The sequence below is a fragment of the Corylus avellana genome, chromosome ca3 (genome assembly GCF_901000735.1).
Source record: "Corylus avellana chromosome ca3, CavTom2PMs-1.0".
Classification (NCBI taxonomy): Eukaryota; Viridiplantae; Streptophyta; class Magnoliopsida; order Fagales; family Betulaceae; genus Corylus; species Corylus avellana.
Genome location: NC_081543.1, coordinates 31,257,424 through 31,274,925, shown reverse-complemented (window position 1 = coordinate 31,274,925; position 17,502 = coordinate 31,257,424). Strand labels below are relative to the sequence as shown.

The 17,502-nt window shown below is 34.5% G+C and overlaps 1 protein-coding gene across 1 annotated transcript; it reads right to left on the bottom strand.

Annotated features, from left to right (window-relative positions):
• Positions 1-2,573: 2,573 nt before the first annotated feature.
• LOC132176170 (transcription factor MYC4-like) lies at positions 2,574-4,607 on the bottom strand. Its single transcript, XM_059588303.1, has 2 exons — positions 3,809-4,607; positions 2,574-3,583 (listed from the first exon to the last, which is right to left on the bottom strand). The coding sequence occupies exons 1-2, from the start codon at positions 4,445-4,447 to the stop codon at positions 2,831-2,833; spliced, it is 1,392 nt and encodes a 463-aa protein (XP_059444286.1). The 5' UTR covers positions 4,448-4,607; the 3' UTR covers positions 2,574-2,830.
• Between the last annotated feature and the right edge of the window lie 12,895 nt (positions 4,608-17,502).

Genomic DNA, 17,502 nt, shown 5'->3' with positions numbered 1-17,502 from the left:
AGTCCACTAGATATTGTCTAGAGCACATGCCCCTTACTCAATTTTGCTGTTTCAAAACGTTTATCGTTGGGGCCTAGTAAGCTATTCGTCAAGCCTAGAAATCATATTGTTAAGAGTACGCATGCACATGGAGTGATCGGGGGGATGTTCTTAGTATGCCCAAGTCCACAAGCAATTGAATTATTTTATTATTTCAATAATATCATTAGAAAACACAAAATTAATTATATTATTGTTACCCCCCACATAACCCATTTTTTAATCAATAAATTAAATACAATTTCTTATTATTTTATTCGTCCTTCTCCTCCAATACTTGCATTGTCATGACTTGCATCTATACATATACCACTAATTTAAGTTACAGAATGATTTCTTGGCCAAGTTTCTCGCAATATATAAGAGCAAAGAAGTTTATAAAAGGAAGCTATTTCCTCATTTGGTTTGGGCTGTGTCACCCAACTTTGACTGCATGGAGGAGCTTTTCAGAATACAATAATAATAATAATCTGCAACGACAACGCATTGTGTAATCTATTCACTGTCACTATGATTATATATTGGACCCTCTAATATATATAGATAAATGTGGGCTGTTGGCTGACCTAAGAAAAACATCATAGACCTAGCTATTACTACCCATCATCATGGGTAATATTTTCCACACGACAAGCTCTCTCAGGCAGGTTGGTGAAAGAAACGACCTAACAAAGGCTAGCTGTAAGCTAGAGCTTCGGGAGGATCACCGACCAAAATACCACAACTACATTAATCGATCATATAGTCATACTAGTGTGATTAATTGCTCAAAATATATAGCATGGAATAATTACATTTAGCTGCTATTATAAGTAATAGTTTAGGAGATGCGAGAAATGCATTTTGGACACCAAGAATTGAGCTTGTTGCATATAGCTAGATTAGCTTAGAATGAGAATTATGTCGATTATCCTTATTCTTTCCAATAGGGTAAATCCAACGTGGAATTGGCTTTGTTTGAATTTTAACATTAGAGAATAAAACAGGCAGGTCATAGCTAAGCACATGCCTAAACTAAAAGATTGTGATTTGCTATAATTCTCTGTTTGAATTGCAGTTTGTCTGACTATAATTGTGAGAGACTCTCGATGTGACTCACTTATTAGAACAAATGTTCGAATAGTCTGAAATTGGTTCGGACATGTGATTCCTCTCAAAATTATCTGCCTAATTATTATAAGAGATTATCAGTTATAAGGAATCCCTATCCTAAAGTGAAACTTCAACCCCGGGGTATTTGGGTTTCTATTTATAAGTGCTATGTGGAACTTATGGTCCGGTGGGGTACTTAATTTTGGCAACGAGGCCAAGCCGATGATTCGTCCAAGATAAGAGTACTGTAATGGGCCTAAAAACTGTCGAGTTGTGTGGATAGGGATGTGGGTCTTGGCTGCTTCACCTTTGTACAGCCCAAGGCCTGTGGTGTACGAGAGATTGGGCTCCAGCGTGGAGTATTGGAAATGTCTTTTCCGACTTTTTGTAGTCTCAATGATACAAATTTTTAACAATTTTATTGTTTGGATTGTTAATAATTTTAATAATAAATATTTTAAAAAAATTATAAAATCTATTTGCTCGAACAAGTGTCGGACAGCACGTTCCTTGTTCGGATAAATAATCTTTATAGAAACTATTTCATATTTACTGTTAAAATTGTTAACCATTCCATTAGCAAATGTTAGAATCATAATTCAACACAAAACCAAACGTGTTACTGTTGCTTCATGTTCAGACGCGAGCTCGATTTGACAACCCAATGGTGTTCTCAATGATTAAATCGAATGGCAAACAATTTTCAAATGCCTTTGTCTCCATGCAAAGACAGCTATATATCTGGATATGATTGTTATATGTTCATGTGAAGTGACAAGATCGAACATCTATAATCTGCCTAATATCCTTTTATTCAAGTCAATATGTTAAAACTCATCACTTTTTACTATGATATCATATTAAATTATTATTTATCTCAAAAATATAAGTTAATAAAAAATAATAAATTTAATCATTTAATTAATATTATAATAATTTAAGTCTAAATGTATAATAGATTGAATGAAATCTAGCAAATTAAACCTTGTCTTGCACTTCATATTGAGTCAGATATATATCATGAGCCAACCTCCATCTTACTCCATATGATCATAAGTTGATAATTTGATTCTTCCGGACAAACAAATTAATAAAATCAACTACGGAAACATACCAAGAACAAGATTGATTCTCGATCCTTTGCCAAAAGGTGAGATATATATATATATCACAATTCCGTATACTCAAATCTCCATTTTGATATCAGATTCCCAATTAATGTAGTATATGACATTGAGTATACAAATGGCAATATGATCCAAAATGGAAACTGAGTATTATAATTCAGAATCTCTGCCTATATCCACCTTATTATTAATATTGATTTATATTAGGAGCTTTTTCAATTCAATATTGTTGAACTTGGGCTATCGTTCAACACGCAAATTCTACTGAGAGAAAAAGTTCCAAGAGATATTGTAGGTTAACACCGAATTTAGTTTTTGTATTTTCCATGAGAATATGTTGGTTCACGAGACAAAACATTATAAGCACATACAAACGTTAGCTTTAAATTGAAGAACATCGAGAAAGAAAGAAGTACAAATACCACGTTTCCTTCCTCGAAATGGGCAAAGCATCTGAAATTTTGACTCACTGGCCAGATGCTTGTCTTATTTACTACAGCGAAACAGAAGGGTTGATGATGATGATGATGATGATGGAGGATCGATGAATATTAATCCCATAATATATAATTCTACATTCTTTGAAGAATAGCAGTTCTCATGACCTCCTCATTTTCCAATCCATAAGGAACTTTAACGACGACGTCTTGAAGCATCATCTCCTTCACGCTTGATATACTTGCATGATGAATTTGAAAGTTAAGCTCTCTAAGCGCACTCATGAATCTTGCAGAGGGGTGGTTCACGTCCGGACACTGAACTCTGATCAAGGCTTCTGACCCGACAATCTTCACCTCAATTTCCATCGTTGTTGCAGTGATCAAATTTGATGATGATTGCCGCCTTGTGTGACCGACCATGGCGTAGTTGATGCTTTGGTTGTCAAAAGTACTACTCATTTTCCCCTTTTGAGATGATCTTTCTTTTAGTTTTGCCTCCAAGTCTTCGATTTTGGCCTTGAGATCAGTGATGTATTCTACTGCATCCGCGAGTAGAGATGCTTTGTCCATCTTTGAGACATTGGGAACCGCCGACCGGAGCGCGTAGAATCGATGGTTGAGCTTCTCTCGGCGCTGCCTCTCCGCTTCCACGTGGTTTAGAGGGGATTCTGGCCCGGAGATCGTTGGCTTTCTTCCTCTTTTTTTCTGCCGAATGTTCAAATTCTCTATATTTTCAGCAGCAAAATGGCCATCGGAGTCGGGTGATGAAGAGCCGCCAAGAGCCCCTTCTTTTGCATCACCCTCCGACCGCGCCTTCTCTTGCAATTTAGCTCGTGAAGACGTTGCAATATTTAGGAGAGAAATGTCTGAGCTAGCAATTTGTACCTGTGAGTTAAAATATAAATTACATGATTAAATTCATCATTTTCTATCTGCCTAAACTTCTAGAATAAATCGTGATTTTATAAGAAGAAATAAAAATTTTAGTTCATCGAAAAAATAAAAACATAGTATGATAGTATATGTTTTGAGTTCGAAATCTATCTCCGTCATTTACTTCAACCAATCGAAATGTTAGAATATCAATTAAATGATTGAATTAAAATGTACCTGCTCCTCATAGTTTCTCTGGTTTGAGACCAAAGAAGAAGTATTTTCAGAACCAAAAAGGGTCTTCACTAGTTGCACCAAGCCCCAATCTTCTTTGATCACATCGGAAGAACCCAATTCAACCACCCCACGAGAAGTTGAAACACAAACCAATGTCCGAACGCCATGCATACGAGCTTCTTTCACTCTCTCGCACTCGTACAATTGAAGCTCTTGATACCCTGTCAGCCAAATGTACGCGCCGCAGCCATACGCGCGGCCGAGAACACCATCGCGCAGAGCAAACGACCGTGTCACCGACACAGTGTAAAACCACTCAGAGTCGGTGACATGGCCATCAACTAGCCTGTCCACGTCCATGTCCTGATCATCAAAAAGAGCTTGGAATCCTTTCGTGATCGCCTTCCTTTTGGGTTGGTCTTCGGCTTTGGAAGCAGCAGCGACATCCCTGGTGCCACGAAAATGACCATCTCCCCACGAGAAAACAACACGACCATTGCTGTCTTTCGATGTTTGCCAGAAGATGGCGTAGACCCACCATTCAGGCCTGTTTTGAACTATGAACTGGAGGTGCTGTTGGAGAGTGGGTGAGGCTTCATGAGAAGCGGAAATAAGCGATGATGAAGAAGAGGAAGACATAATCGATCTCTTAATTGATTCAATTTTGCTTCAATTTGTTGCTGTTGATCTCTTTCAATTCTCTGCGTCTTTGACAGAGTAACTGACAAATGAAGTGAATTATCAAAAGTATCAATGAGAAGGACAAGCAGCCAAGGAGAAATTTTCGGAATAAGTGTTCTGAAAATTGTAAAAACTTTGAATTATAGGCATGAAAAATATGGCCCCTTCGAAAGAGGTATTAATCTAAGGGGGTACGCTTCTACGCTATAGGGGGCATTGGGGTGCCAATTGTAGAAACTCCCACGTGATAAACATTGATGAGTCAAGAGCTAGCTAGCCAATGGGTACGTTTGATTTTGTGGGTATTCACAATTTCTAGAAAACTTTGATTTTGGGACACCCATCTTTTCGTAAAGGATTTTTTCTTCCTATTTACTAAGTTAATGGGGAAAGGCTAGCTGGTTGAATTTCGAAAAATTCTGGGTAATTTTGGCTTCATTTGAGGTGGGTTTAACTTTTATCTTTCCCGTGAAAGGAAAGTTTTATAAATAAAAGGTGGACGTTACATTCGTTAGCTCGTGTGTTGGGTTCACATTGTATTGAGTGTGGGTTTAACTTTATCTTTCCCATAAATTGAAACTTTTATAGTTATAAGGTGGATGCATGTCACATCTCATTCGTTCGTGTATTGAGTTCATACATTGTATTGAGGAATATATATATATATATATATATATATCAATTCTAATTCAATTAATTTTATTAAACGGGTCATAAATATAATCTGTTAATTTTGTGTTGGGTTCATATATATCGTCGATAGTGTTAAAAATTGATGATAATCCTAGTAAAAGGTAATAGTAACTTTTCATATAATATAGATATAAGATATAAGATAAGGTGATTGCTAAGCTGTCATGTTTATCTTTGATTTTTTTTTTTTTTTTGGGGGAGATGTTTATCTTTGATTGATGGTCTGTTTAGGATTGCATTTGATGCGCTTAAAAGTGTTTTTAACATTCAAAAAGTTCGTTTGAAAAAAAAAAAAAAGTACTTATTTGATAAAAAAAAATTAAAAACGTTTTTAAATGTCCAAAAAGCTTAAAAATGGTCAAAACGTACTTTTGGCAAAAGTTTAAAAATTAAGTTTTTGCCCAAAAGTTTTTTTTGACTTAAAAGCTCTATTTTTCAAACTTAATCTCAAACAAGCTCTGACTTGATTCATTCAAACCTTTAGGGTAAAAATGTAAATCTATGATATTAAGTGAATTTAAATAATTTTGATTAACCATAAATGCTACAATTCTTCTCAAGGTGGATACTTTGATGAAAAATTAGAAAATATCCCCAAAATAATTATATGAATGAGAACCTAATGTTACTTATTTAAATTTTTATTGTTTAGATAAATATATTTAATAACTTAGAAACTAAATTGGGAACCAAATGACTACCTTACACAAAATAGAAAAACGAAAATTATTACTTGCAAGGAAAAAAAAAAAAAAAAAAAACAAGTAGATTGGGTATAAGATGCATGAACGTAGGCTCATAGCCCTCTCTCAACTAAAACAAATAAAAATTTGGAGGGGTAAAATTTTTATTTTTATATATATATATATATATATAAATACCTATTATCCCATAATCCACAAAATACCTATTATCCCATAATTTTATAAATTTTCATAAGTAGCATATCCACCGACCACGGCTACTATTAGCTAGCCGGGGAAGGAACTACATAGTTCAACCCCCAAGCCAGAATGTTCGTCTTTCTCAATATATATATATATATATATATGTAGGACCCACACGTGGAACCACAAATTTTATGATTGATTTGAAAAATATATGGATGGAGATGGATGGGCCGAAGATGACATTCCTCTAAAAATAAATCCTGGCCTCTGGTATATTACAAGGATCTAATTTAAATAGATTTTACATATAACGTCATAAGTTGTTGTTGTTTTTTTTAATAAATACTAATTTCAAGAAAAGATAAAATTCAAATATTTAGATACAGGAGGAGAGGAGCCCTCAAGGCTCCCCAACAACAAATCAAAGGTTGCATAAAAGATACCGAGTAATGCTATCAATTACCCCATTATTCTCACTTCTCTTAAAGCTTTTATATATATATATATAACCTTTTGTCAAAAGAAAATGGTTGAAATTCATACAAGTTAATTATAGTTCTCACCCAAATAAAATATTTGAAACATATTAGACATGTTTCTGGAATTGCAACGAAGGTTCCTAACAATTTTTTTTTTTTTCTTCTTTTTTTGGTCATGTTTTATTGAATAACACGATATAGATCTATTATGCTAAATTATCATTCCTAACATTTCTCTTGACCAAAGTACATTTTAACTAAATATTTGACTTATTTTTTAATCATACTATATTGCATCAAAATCAAAGAAACAGACTGGGAGAAAAATTAAGCAAATCAGAACAAACAATGGCATAGAATTTTGAGGCGGTGACTTTAATAAATTTTGCAATGATGAAAGCATCACTAGAGTAGACACCATACACTTGGTCAAACTTTACAGCATAATGAAGTTACCGAACGAATAAATAGGACTCTCTTAGAGAGAGCGCATTGCATGCTATCAAATGTCAAGTTATCTAAGGATAATTTTTAGGCTGTGGTGGTTAATACAACTATTGATTGTAAAACTCGTTATGAAATATGGTCTGGTACTCTTGCTCGTTATTCGAAATAGTACTTTTTGTTGTCCTTCTATTGTCATGTGAATGAATGTAAACTTGAGCCTATGTCAATGTAATATTGCCTATGTTGATAGGGTGAAAAGATATAGATTGTAATGTTTTGATTGTTTTGATCTTAAATCACCTAAGTTTATAGTTGGTAGGAATGTTGTGTTTGATGAATCTACTACGCTTTATCCAATGAAGGAACCTGTTGTTTCTACATGAAATGAGTAGGGTCATAGCAAAAAGGCAAAGTTTCAAGTGGAAGCTTTACAAAGGTTGCAAATGGCACTCAAGATTAGCCTGTTGTAGATGGCTATGGTTTTTTATTTTATGATGATGATTTACAAGAAGAGCAAGAGTCCAATATTGTGAATAGTAGACATATGAGACAATTTACGCCACCTTAGAGATATGACTATACAAATTTGGTAACGTATGCACTTATTATGGCAAAGGAAACTGGCTTTTAGAAGCTTTCCGCTTATTTAGAATTGTCACAAGAAATGCGTGTGCACAATGGGTTGTTGTCATGAATGAGGGGATTGAGTCACTTTATAAGAATCCGACTTGAGAATTGGTACAATTGCCTAAAGGTGCTAAAACGGTTGGTTGCAAATGGGTCTTTAAGAAAAATGAAGGGATCTCATGGGTTGAGGATGATAGATTCAAGGTATGCTTGGTGGCAAAGGAGCTATAGTCAAAGAGGTGTGAACTTTAATGAAGTTTTTTCTTTATTGTGAAACATAAGCTTATTTGCATATTGCTTGTCATCGTTGCTCTATTTGATATAGAGCTTTAGCAACTTGACAAATATTACGCTTGTTGGCTGAAAAGATCATTATATGGTTTGAATTTATCTTCGAGACAGTGGTACATGCGTTTTGACAACTCTACGGTCGACATGGTTAGTCTAAAAGTAACTATGACAATTGTGTGTACTACACGATGGTTCATTTGTCTATTTGTTACTTTATGTGAATATCATGTTTATTGCTGCTAAGAGTATGCCAGTGGTTAACTGATTGAAACCTCATATGGGTCATAAGTTTGAAATAAAGGATTTTGGTGATACAACAAAAATCCAAGGGACAGAGATTCAGAGGGATAAAAAAGCAGGATTTTTTTTTCTTTCTTTTATCACATTTCTCTTTTGTGTGAGAGTGGGTATTGGGTGTACTGAGCCTTTGACTTTTGAGTAATTTTCTCTCTACTACTCTTTGTACTTTATTTTTTTATAGTGAATTTCTCTTGGTCGTCTCCAGCTATACTATAATCTATTTAATTCAAACCATGTAAACCTTGATATCATACATGAAGACTAGTTCCATCAAACCTTTTTATAGCTAACATCTGGTGTGTACTTCTCAAAACATCAAGTTAAATACGAAGTTGTGCAGGTGGTTAATTCTGTTTTTCGTTACATATGCTTTTGTTTTTTTTATAAAGGAAGAGAAATTATTAAATCAGGCCTGGAGTTTAAATTTGTATTACCTTGATCTTGGGGTAAGCTCTCCCAGTCTCCCTTATCAATTGATCAATCATTTCCTTCAAGTTTTATACAAATTTTATCCTTTTTTTCTAACGAAACTCTTACAAATTAAGTTATAATTATACTTTAAATTTTTTAGGTTCCTTAATTTGCTTAGAACTAGCCTTGTGTTAGAATATATTCTATATGGGATTTTTTTTTTTTTAATAAAAAAAATAGACTGAATGTGTAACAAATAATAATATATGGTTAACTTTAATCATCAATGTTAATTGACTAGTTAACAAACCTTGAGATGTGACGAAATTTTATGTATGGATGATGTCCTTAATAATTTGGAATCTATATTGAAAAAGACTCGCTAAAAGTTTTATTTTATTTTTGTAAGTTAGATGTTGTGTCTTCTCCATACAAACCAAAAATCATGTTTCCATATTTTTTGAGAAAAATAACAGAGGGCATATATATCCCATTGACATTTGGCTAAAGATAGAAATAAGAAAAGAAAAGAAAAGATCGAACATAGTGATGGTTATAAGTACTTGTAGAGCGTGAGATAATCACACTGATAGATGATTTCCATAGACAATTCAAATATTGTGAGTTATTTGATAATAATGAGACATGTTACACATCATTCTCCATCACATATTTCAACCATCTCTTTTATAAATTCACAGTTGGATTTGTGAGACGAGAAATGATTGGTGTCAATATTTTGCTCATATGTTTCTCATATTCTACTACAAATTCAATGGATCAATCATTAGATTTGTGGGATTCACATAAGTCCACAAATCTAATAGTTGATTTATAAGATGATATGAAAAAATATGAGCTAAATATTGACACAAATCATTTCTCTTGTGAGACTCACCATCTACTATGCAGAGAAGGGTAAAAGACGTGATGGATAAGGATTTTTATCATTTTTCTTTAATAATTTTAGTTCTAAACATGCATAATCATGGAGAGAGAGAGAGAGAGAGAGAGAGAGAGAGGAAGAGTTAAAAAGGTTAATTATTAAAGAAAATGGGTTTAAAAAAAGATAAGATTATTTGCATAAATTTTAGGCATATATGTAACTAGGGTATCTAATAATTATGTATTAATTTTTTTATTATTATTATTATTTTTTTTTTTTTTTTTTTTCCTTTTGACATGTCCACAGAAGGGAAGGGGGAGTGGAGATTCGAACTAGTGACCTCCACTTTATGAGATGTGGTTTATAGCCGATTGAGCCACCCTATACTCTGTCTCTCTAAAGTTTGCACTAAAAATTATCATTATTGTTAGTTCTTGTGTTGGCTTAATTCAGTTCCAAAATGCAAAGGTTATTGTCCATGGGCTCAAACACTGATATAGAATGCTCAGAATCAAATCTCCACCGTTTATAATGTAGATTCCTGTGTCATGAACCTCTCTGCAAAATTTCAGCTCAATCGGACCACAAAAACCCATCAATCGGAAATGTTGATCAAGGTTGGACAGCATTTCCCGAATGTTGTTTTCTCCCTACTGAAGACCATGTCCGGACAGGGTGCTAGGCTGTCCGGACAGGCTTTTTAGCAAGCATATTTTTGCTCCGCAAGGCCCTGTCCGGACAGCCCATTAACCTGTCTGAACACCCTGTACCTATTATGCCCAAAAACGTGTTTTTAGTGCGCCCAAGTCTATTGGTTTGATGTACTGATATATACACATCATTATAAAAGAGAAAGACACGAATTTTCGCCCCCAGAGAGTTCGTCAGAGGCTGTGCTAAGATAGATCATATGTGGTGAGCGTTAAATTGAATCTCTTAGAGTTTTAGTTATTCTTTTGATAAATCTACGGTTGAGAAGTCTATCGGAAGGGTCCAGTAAAGGAGAATCACGTTGAAGAAGATTGTGAGTAAGGAAACGAGTTGTAAGCTTGTCGATCTTACAGAGCCAAGGTCTTGCAAATGGTTGTAAGTGTTCCTAGTGTCTGTAATATCTGAATAATTTTTTGATAGTAATTTCTTGGGTTTGGCTGCCCCGGAGAGGTTTTACTTTTATATCGGTTTTTAAAAGGTTTCCTCATCATTACCAAAATATTTGTGTATGTCTCTTTATTGGTTTATATATTTTGGGTGATTAAATTATTTATTGCTTCATAGTATTAATTCTGTATAAATCGTGATAAACAAATTTTTGGAGTCGGCATAACGTTTTTCAATTATTAATTATAATTTTTTAGTACTAAGTCAAAGTAATCACTTTAAAAGTATAAGAGGGAGAATATATGTAACATTTTTTTGTCTTCCGTTCACACGAGGTCGAATCTTGTTTGTGAACGAAGAAAAAGACAGAAAAAGGAAACTAAAGTTGATTATTTTCAAAACCTTTTTTAATTAATATTTAAAAACTCCACTTTAGGAATATATGGTTCCAAACGTACGTCAAGTCTCACATCTTCACGCGTGCATTCATATATATATATATATATATATATATATATATATATATATATATATCTTGATTTCTACGGACAATGCACGACTTTAGCTGCAGCCTAATGAAGTTCATCTTTGCCACTCAGCTTTGTAATTGATCAGCCTCATGGCGTGGTCAACACGATCCATGGTCTTATCATACGGTCGTACTTTTTAGGAACCTAAAAATTCTCAAAAAAATATGGGAACGTTTATAGCCATCGTCTGTTTGAGTAAATCTCGGGCAATTTTCATCATATTTGAACAATTAAATTTTATAAAAACTCTTTCACGTTCATGCCCATATTGTTAACAATCCGAGTGTTAAATTACTCCGACATTCGGAGAGCTCGAGCCCGGCACATGAAACATGCCCTTAAACAACATTGCAATTTGAATACTATCAGCAAGCAAAGCGTAGGGGAAGTCACCCACCGCAAAAGGAAGGGTGTGATTCGCGCATGGCTTGGTACATGGACATGGTTGACGCACTGCTGCGGTCTGCGCCACAAATTGTCAAGATTAAGCATAATTCTCTAGTCATGTTTCATCTTTTGTAGGCATGGTCGCCCAAAGCCAAAGGTGCACAGTAGAGTAACGTTTTTTACGTTATTACACAGTAATAATATATATACATATATATATATATATATATGAAAATCACTTGGGACAACATGGTTTCGGAGCGTGTGAGGCGTTTAGATTATGGGTATTGTGAGTATCGCTCTAATAACGCGTTTCAATATTGCCGAGTAAAGAAAATGACAAAGACTTAATTAGGTGCTAAAACGCATGGTGATACATAAACTGCAATGGTCACACGGCATAAATTGTCAAAGATTAGAGTGCATAATTATCCAAGCCTGTTTCATCTTTCCTAGACATGGAAATTTTGAATGACATCAATCAAAAATGGATGATCGTGAGATATATATCTACTAAATTTCTGTGGATCCACCCGGCTAGGACCACCTAATTAGGGTAAGGACAATATTCCAACTTATAGTATCATTAATGAGAGTCTTTTATTGACTTTACTCTTATATTTTAAATTTATGTTAATAGATAGATTACGTTATAGAAAAATTTATTCTTAATTATATTGGCCAAGCGGCACAAGTAGTGTTAAGGATTGTGACAAATTATGCGGACAGAGGAAGCTAAGGGCTACCCCAATTAGGTATGGAGTAATGACATTTCAACTTCTTGTATCAATGCATCTATCATGATTAGTTTTTAACATTATATGAATTCAGGTCTCCATGCATCAAATGGTTTGAAAAATGCGCCTATTAAAAATGTTATTTCTTTATTTCTGAAGATATTTAAAAAACCAAAAGACAGTTTTTTTTTTTTTTTTATTATTATTCTTTTAAGATTTTCTACCAAAATGAGAGAGGTGGATGCGTTTTTAACGGTGGCCGAGTAGATAATTTCTGTAATACTTAGTGCAACTTGGAAGCATGTTGGAACACTCAAAACAGTACTCCAATTAAAGCTCTGCTCCTTCGTCTCCCGGACCATGATACACAGCACGCAGCGTGCGTGACACGCCCGTGTAAATTTTTTTTTTTTTTTTAATTATTAAAAAAAAAAAAAAATTATACTAGCATGACACGCACACCAACATGCTGTTTAGTTTCACCCCTCGTCCCCCTTTCAAATTCTAAAGGAAAAATATCAAAATTATTGGATGACGCGCTCGCGCACGCACGCAACGAATCGACACAGTAGTTTTGATTAAATCAACGTTGTAAATAAAGTAGCGTCGGTTGACAAATGATATGCTATGTCCCACATTTGTCTTTATCAAAAGTATATTGGAGAAGGAAAACATCCCCCCGAGACCAACAGTCGGTCTACTACTTCATGATTTGGAATGAAAAAAGTGTGATGAATGAACAACGAACATAATTCTGTATAATCCTCCCATAGTTTCATGTGCCCCAGAAGCTCAAAAAAAAATTGAACGGCGGAAACAGGAATTTTTGTGGAAATTTTTTATTTTTTTTATTTTTGAGAGCCTACTGCATAAAAAAGAAATCCGTAGGGCTTCAAGAATAATTAAGCAAACTGAAAGTTAAAACCGTTGTTTTGAAAAGCTGACGTATGCAATTACGACATTAATTAAAGAATAAGTACTTAAAAGTATAAAATTGAAAAAATTTGAAATTAGAATTTTCTCTATTTCATTTGAATTGGAGAATATTCAGTTAGTTATAGTAAAAGAGGTATTTTTTCATGTCCTCTTAAAAAGTAAAAAGACAAAATTACCCCTAACTAACTAAATCCTATTCCGAAAATCTGTGTAGAGTTTCACTTTAATTCTTACACATAAGAAAAACCAGCAGGCAATACACATGATTTCTGTGGGCGGCTACAGATCTGTTCTGAAACCACATAGGTGTCACAGTTTCCACACGATTATTTTGACATCCCACCGAACATTGAAAAAATTATGGGCCTTGAATGAATGATCCGAAGTTTGAAGACTTTGATACAATGAATATAACTTTGAATGTACTAACAGTAGCTACGATTGAGACGTAGTACGAGATTTCATCAGAGTGGGCCAATGGAATAATTTCTATGCTCAAGTTAGTAAGAATTAAAGAGAATAATTTTAGAAAAAGCAAAGATACTTCACAAAGGAATGAGACGAAAATCTCATTTTACCTTATGACCGCTATCCTTTATAGCATATTTTGCCGTAATTAACAATCTAATATGTGTTACACGTTTATCGGAGATTTTCTTGTTGCAAATATTCCCACCACCTTTATCATACAATTGAATCATGACATGAAGCATGAAAACGGTTTTCTTTTCTTTTTTTTAAGAAAAAAATTAAATAAGAAAAGGAGTTATAAGGAATAATCATTACCATTTTTGATCTAAAAGGAAGAGAGAGTGGGGAACCAAAAATCGAAAAATGAGTGGGCTCTTTAACAACAGACCCAAAACGAAATAAAACAATGCAAAAATATATACAAATGTTAGGAAATAGGTCAAACAAGTGACTAGATCATTTCAAGGGGTCACACACAGATTAAGGCCACACAAAATAAAACAATGAATGAAAACGGTTATTGATGTGACAAATGAGGATCTAGTATGGTGTCATGCAGCTATTCTCAGATGAGTTGGTTGATTGATGGACTGGGTATTGGGTCCACGTACAGGCCCAACTGACTCTATTAGAAAGATCAGTATTGTTAAAGATAGTACAATTTTTATGCTTAATTTTTTTTTTTTTTTTTACTTACCATTAAGATAATGTCATATATGTTTTTAAGAGAATTATCGAAAAACATAGTAATTCAAGCATTTTCCTATTAAAAATGGTTTCTCCAAACTATATTCTCTCATAACAATTTCTTGCATGCGTCAACAGCAATTTGTAGACTCCAACACAAGAAAAGTTTTAGCTGTAGACTTTTACCCATTGAATATACTCTTTAACGTTTTCACACTATCTTTCTTCATAAAGTACTGGATTCTATTTCACAATAGAAAGAAAGAAATTACTTATATACCGTACGCAAATATCATTGCCCTTAAACCTTTTCAAATATGTTAACCAGTTTTTCCAAATCAAATATGATAGTTTTTTGAGAAAAAGGTACAGAAGTAATTGCTTTCTAGGTCAATTAAAAGGGTCAATCACTTCACGGAAGTCTCAGCATTTCAGTGGAAGGTGCATGCATGGTTTTTGTCAATTAAGGTGGGGTTAGTGACAAGCATGTCAGCTGGGGCTGCTGCTCACTGTTCTGTCCTCTAATCTTCTCTCTTATGGAAATATCTGCAATTGGTTGCGCAAATCGTAACAAATTCAGACAGTTAATTGAGAAAAAGCTCAAATAGAGTTTACTTATCTAATCAACTTTCAAAATTCTACGAAAACTTACTTAGACAACTGGCTTCGGTCGAAAGTCTCACTCTTGAGGAGCTTAGGCTGGCTGCTAATCCCGATCCATTTTTCACTAATTTGGCTGCAAGTGTAATCTTATATATGCTTTTCTTTTAGAGAAGTTTGAGAAATTACATTAACGCTAGGGCTTTATCTCTAGCAAAGAGCGCCGTCAGAGGGGGAGAACCCCCATCCCCTCTCCTCTCCCTTATCCTCTTCTCCCCCCGTCCTAGAACTAGCCTATTTATATTTGATGTCCCTTGCTCTTTGAGCATTTTCTTCCTCTCCCTCCCTCTCTGCTCCTTTTCTGATTTTAAGGTTTTTTGGAGGCCGATCTTCCGCCCTTCTCCATTCGCCGCGCCTGTTGCTAGGTCAGGTTTGGCTCCAGTTCATGTCCTGCCCGATCGACCGCTTGTTTCCTGGTCCACCTCGACGCGTGCTCACCACCTTGCTACCCAGATCCGCCAGTGTCTATCACACCTTTTGCACTGGATCCGTCTCTCCGAATGTGGTTTGGTTTCGGTTCTCTCCGATTTTTTTTTATTTCATTTCTGGTTGTTTTATTTCCTTTCCTTTATGTCTGTCTTTTGCCGTGTATTTTGGTGTGTTGTCTTTTGTCACACTTTGTAGGTGATGCTCTTGGGGGATTCACTCAAACTCCCCCTAGTTTATTTTGTGTGCGACGCCAATCTCTTCCACGCCCTCTTTACCACCTACTGTCCGCTGTCGGGTCTTTCCTCGTGTCCCACAGCAATGAGCTCCAACGCCACCTTCAGCGTTCGTTTTCAGCCAGCACGCAATCAGCTTCCTTTCGACTACCATTTCCCACTTAGTGTGATTCTCCAGTTTTTTCCCTGTTCTGTTGGTTTCCATTTGTTGTTTGTCCAATTTTTTCTATTCTGTTTGTATTTCTGTTTTGTCCCTTTATTTTTCTGTACGCTTTTATTTTCCGTTTTTTGCTTGTAAGAAGGCTCTTTTGCTATGGTCCAAATCTTTGGGTTGTGGATGTGAACGTTATCCTGACTTTCGGGTCGAGAAGGAAGAGTTTTTGCTGGGGGTTTGTCTATCCTCAGTTTCGAGGAATAAGCACTACATATGCATTAGTTTCTGTCTGTTTAGCACAAATCTGTTTTTTAATATGTAGATTAGTCATGAGTTAGTAAATTGATTTTGGGTCTGAAATATAATACGTTATTTATGACGTTTGTAACCTCGTAGCTTTAGCTATGGTTGCTTGTAAGAGCTTTATGCTCATGATTATTCCTACGAATGAGACTGATATGGTTGCTCGTAGCTTTATATATATATATATATATGCTTTTCTTTTCTTTCTTAATTTTTTTTTTCATTAAAGAAAAAAAAAGGGGTGTTGGTGTTCCACTTTTGCCCCTAATGTTGAAGACAGTTTAAAGCAAATATGAGGTTAAACTTTTGATTCATGAGTGCAAAATGTTATTAAATTGGCCAATTGGGTTACATTTTCTTCGTCAATTGGGTTCCAAAGATTTGACATTTTGTCAACGCAGCCCAATTGGGCTGAGAAATATTCTGAGGCCCAACCCAACACATCCCATTGGATCGTTTCTAACATGAGTAGAAGACATAACAGATATGGTTCAAGTTTACCGAATTTCCGAACATGAAGCTGATGATACCTTTTTGTTTCCCCTACCCAATTGTCGTTTGCCAAATTTCTATCCAAAATGATACCTTTTTTTTAGCCCTTTTTTCTTTTTCCCATTTGCTTTATAGCCAAACGACAACCATTCTTATTTTCCTTGTTAATTCAAATATTGTAAAATGTTAATTAAATTATTAAATTTAATAATTTTTTATTAATTTAAGCTATTAAAATAATAAGATTTTTGAAGGCTTGAAATTGGAGGCTTGAGACGAACGTAGGAAGAAGATGTTACATTCACAAAAGGGTAAAGGTTTCTTTTAAAGAGGTGGGTTGGGTTGAAAAGCGTAAAATTTTACCAATAGAATCCTTCTGACCCGACTAATTAGGTAGGAAATCCAAAATTTATTTGGCCACCCGATTTGCCCTCATCGGAGCACAACCCGTTTGGGTTGAAAGCGGGTCAGAGGAAGGAAGGTCGGAATTTTTTTTCCGCAGGCCTAATTTTAGATATGTAATATTATATATCATATTTATATTCTACAATTATCATATAATATTAACGCAGCAGTCTCAATTAACTCTTGAATTTTATTCTTTTAATAAAAATTGATATAAGGGTTGGTTATGACTGCCACGTCAATATTATAGAATAGTTTTCTCAAAAAAAAAAAATTGTAGAATAGTTATTGGATTAAACTATGATATTTAGCATCACTTATTTTTCAAAGTCAAGTCTTTTAAACATGAATGAAATTTTTTTTATTAATCCCTCTCTAATTGGATTTTGGTTTTTTTTTTTTTTTAATTCTTTTCCTTTTCTAATATAATCTTTTACTTTTACTTGTCCATTTTTGCTTAGCTTGTA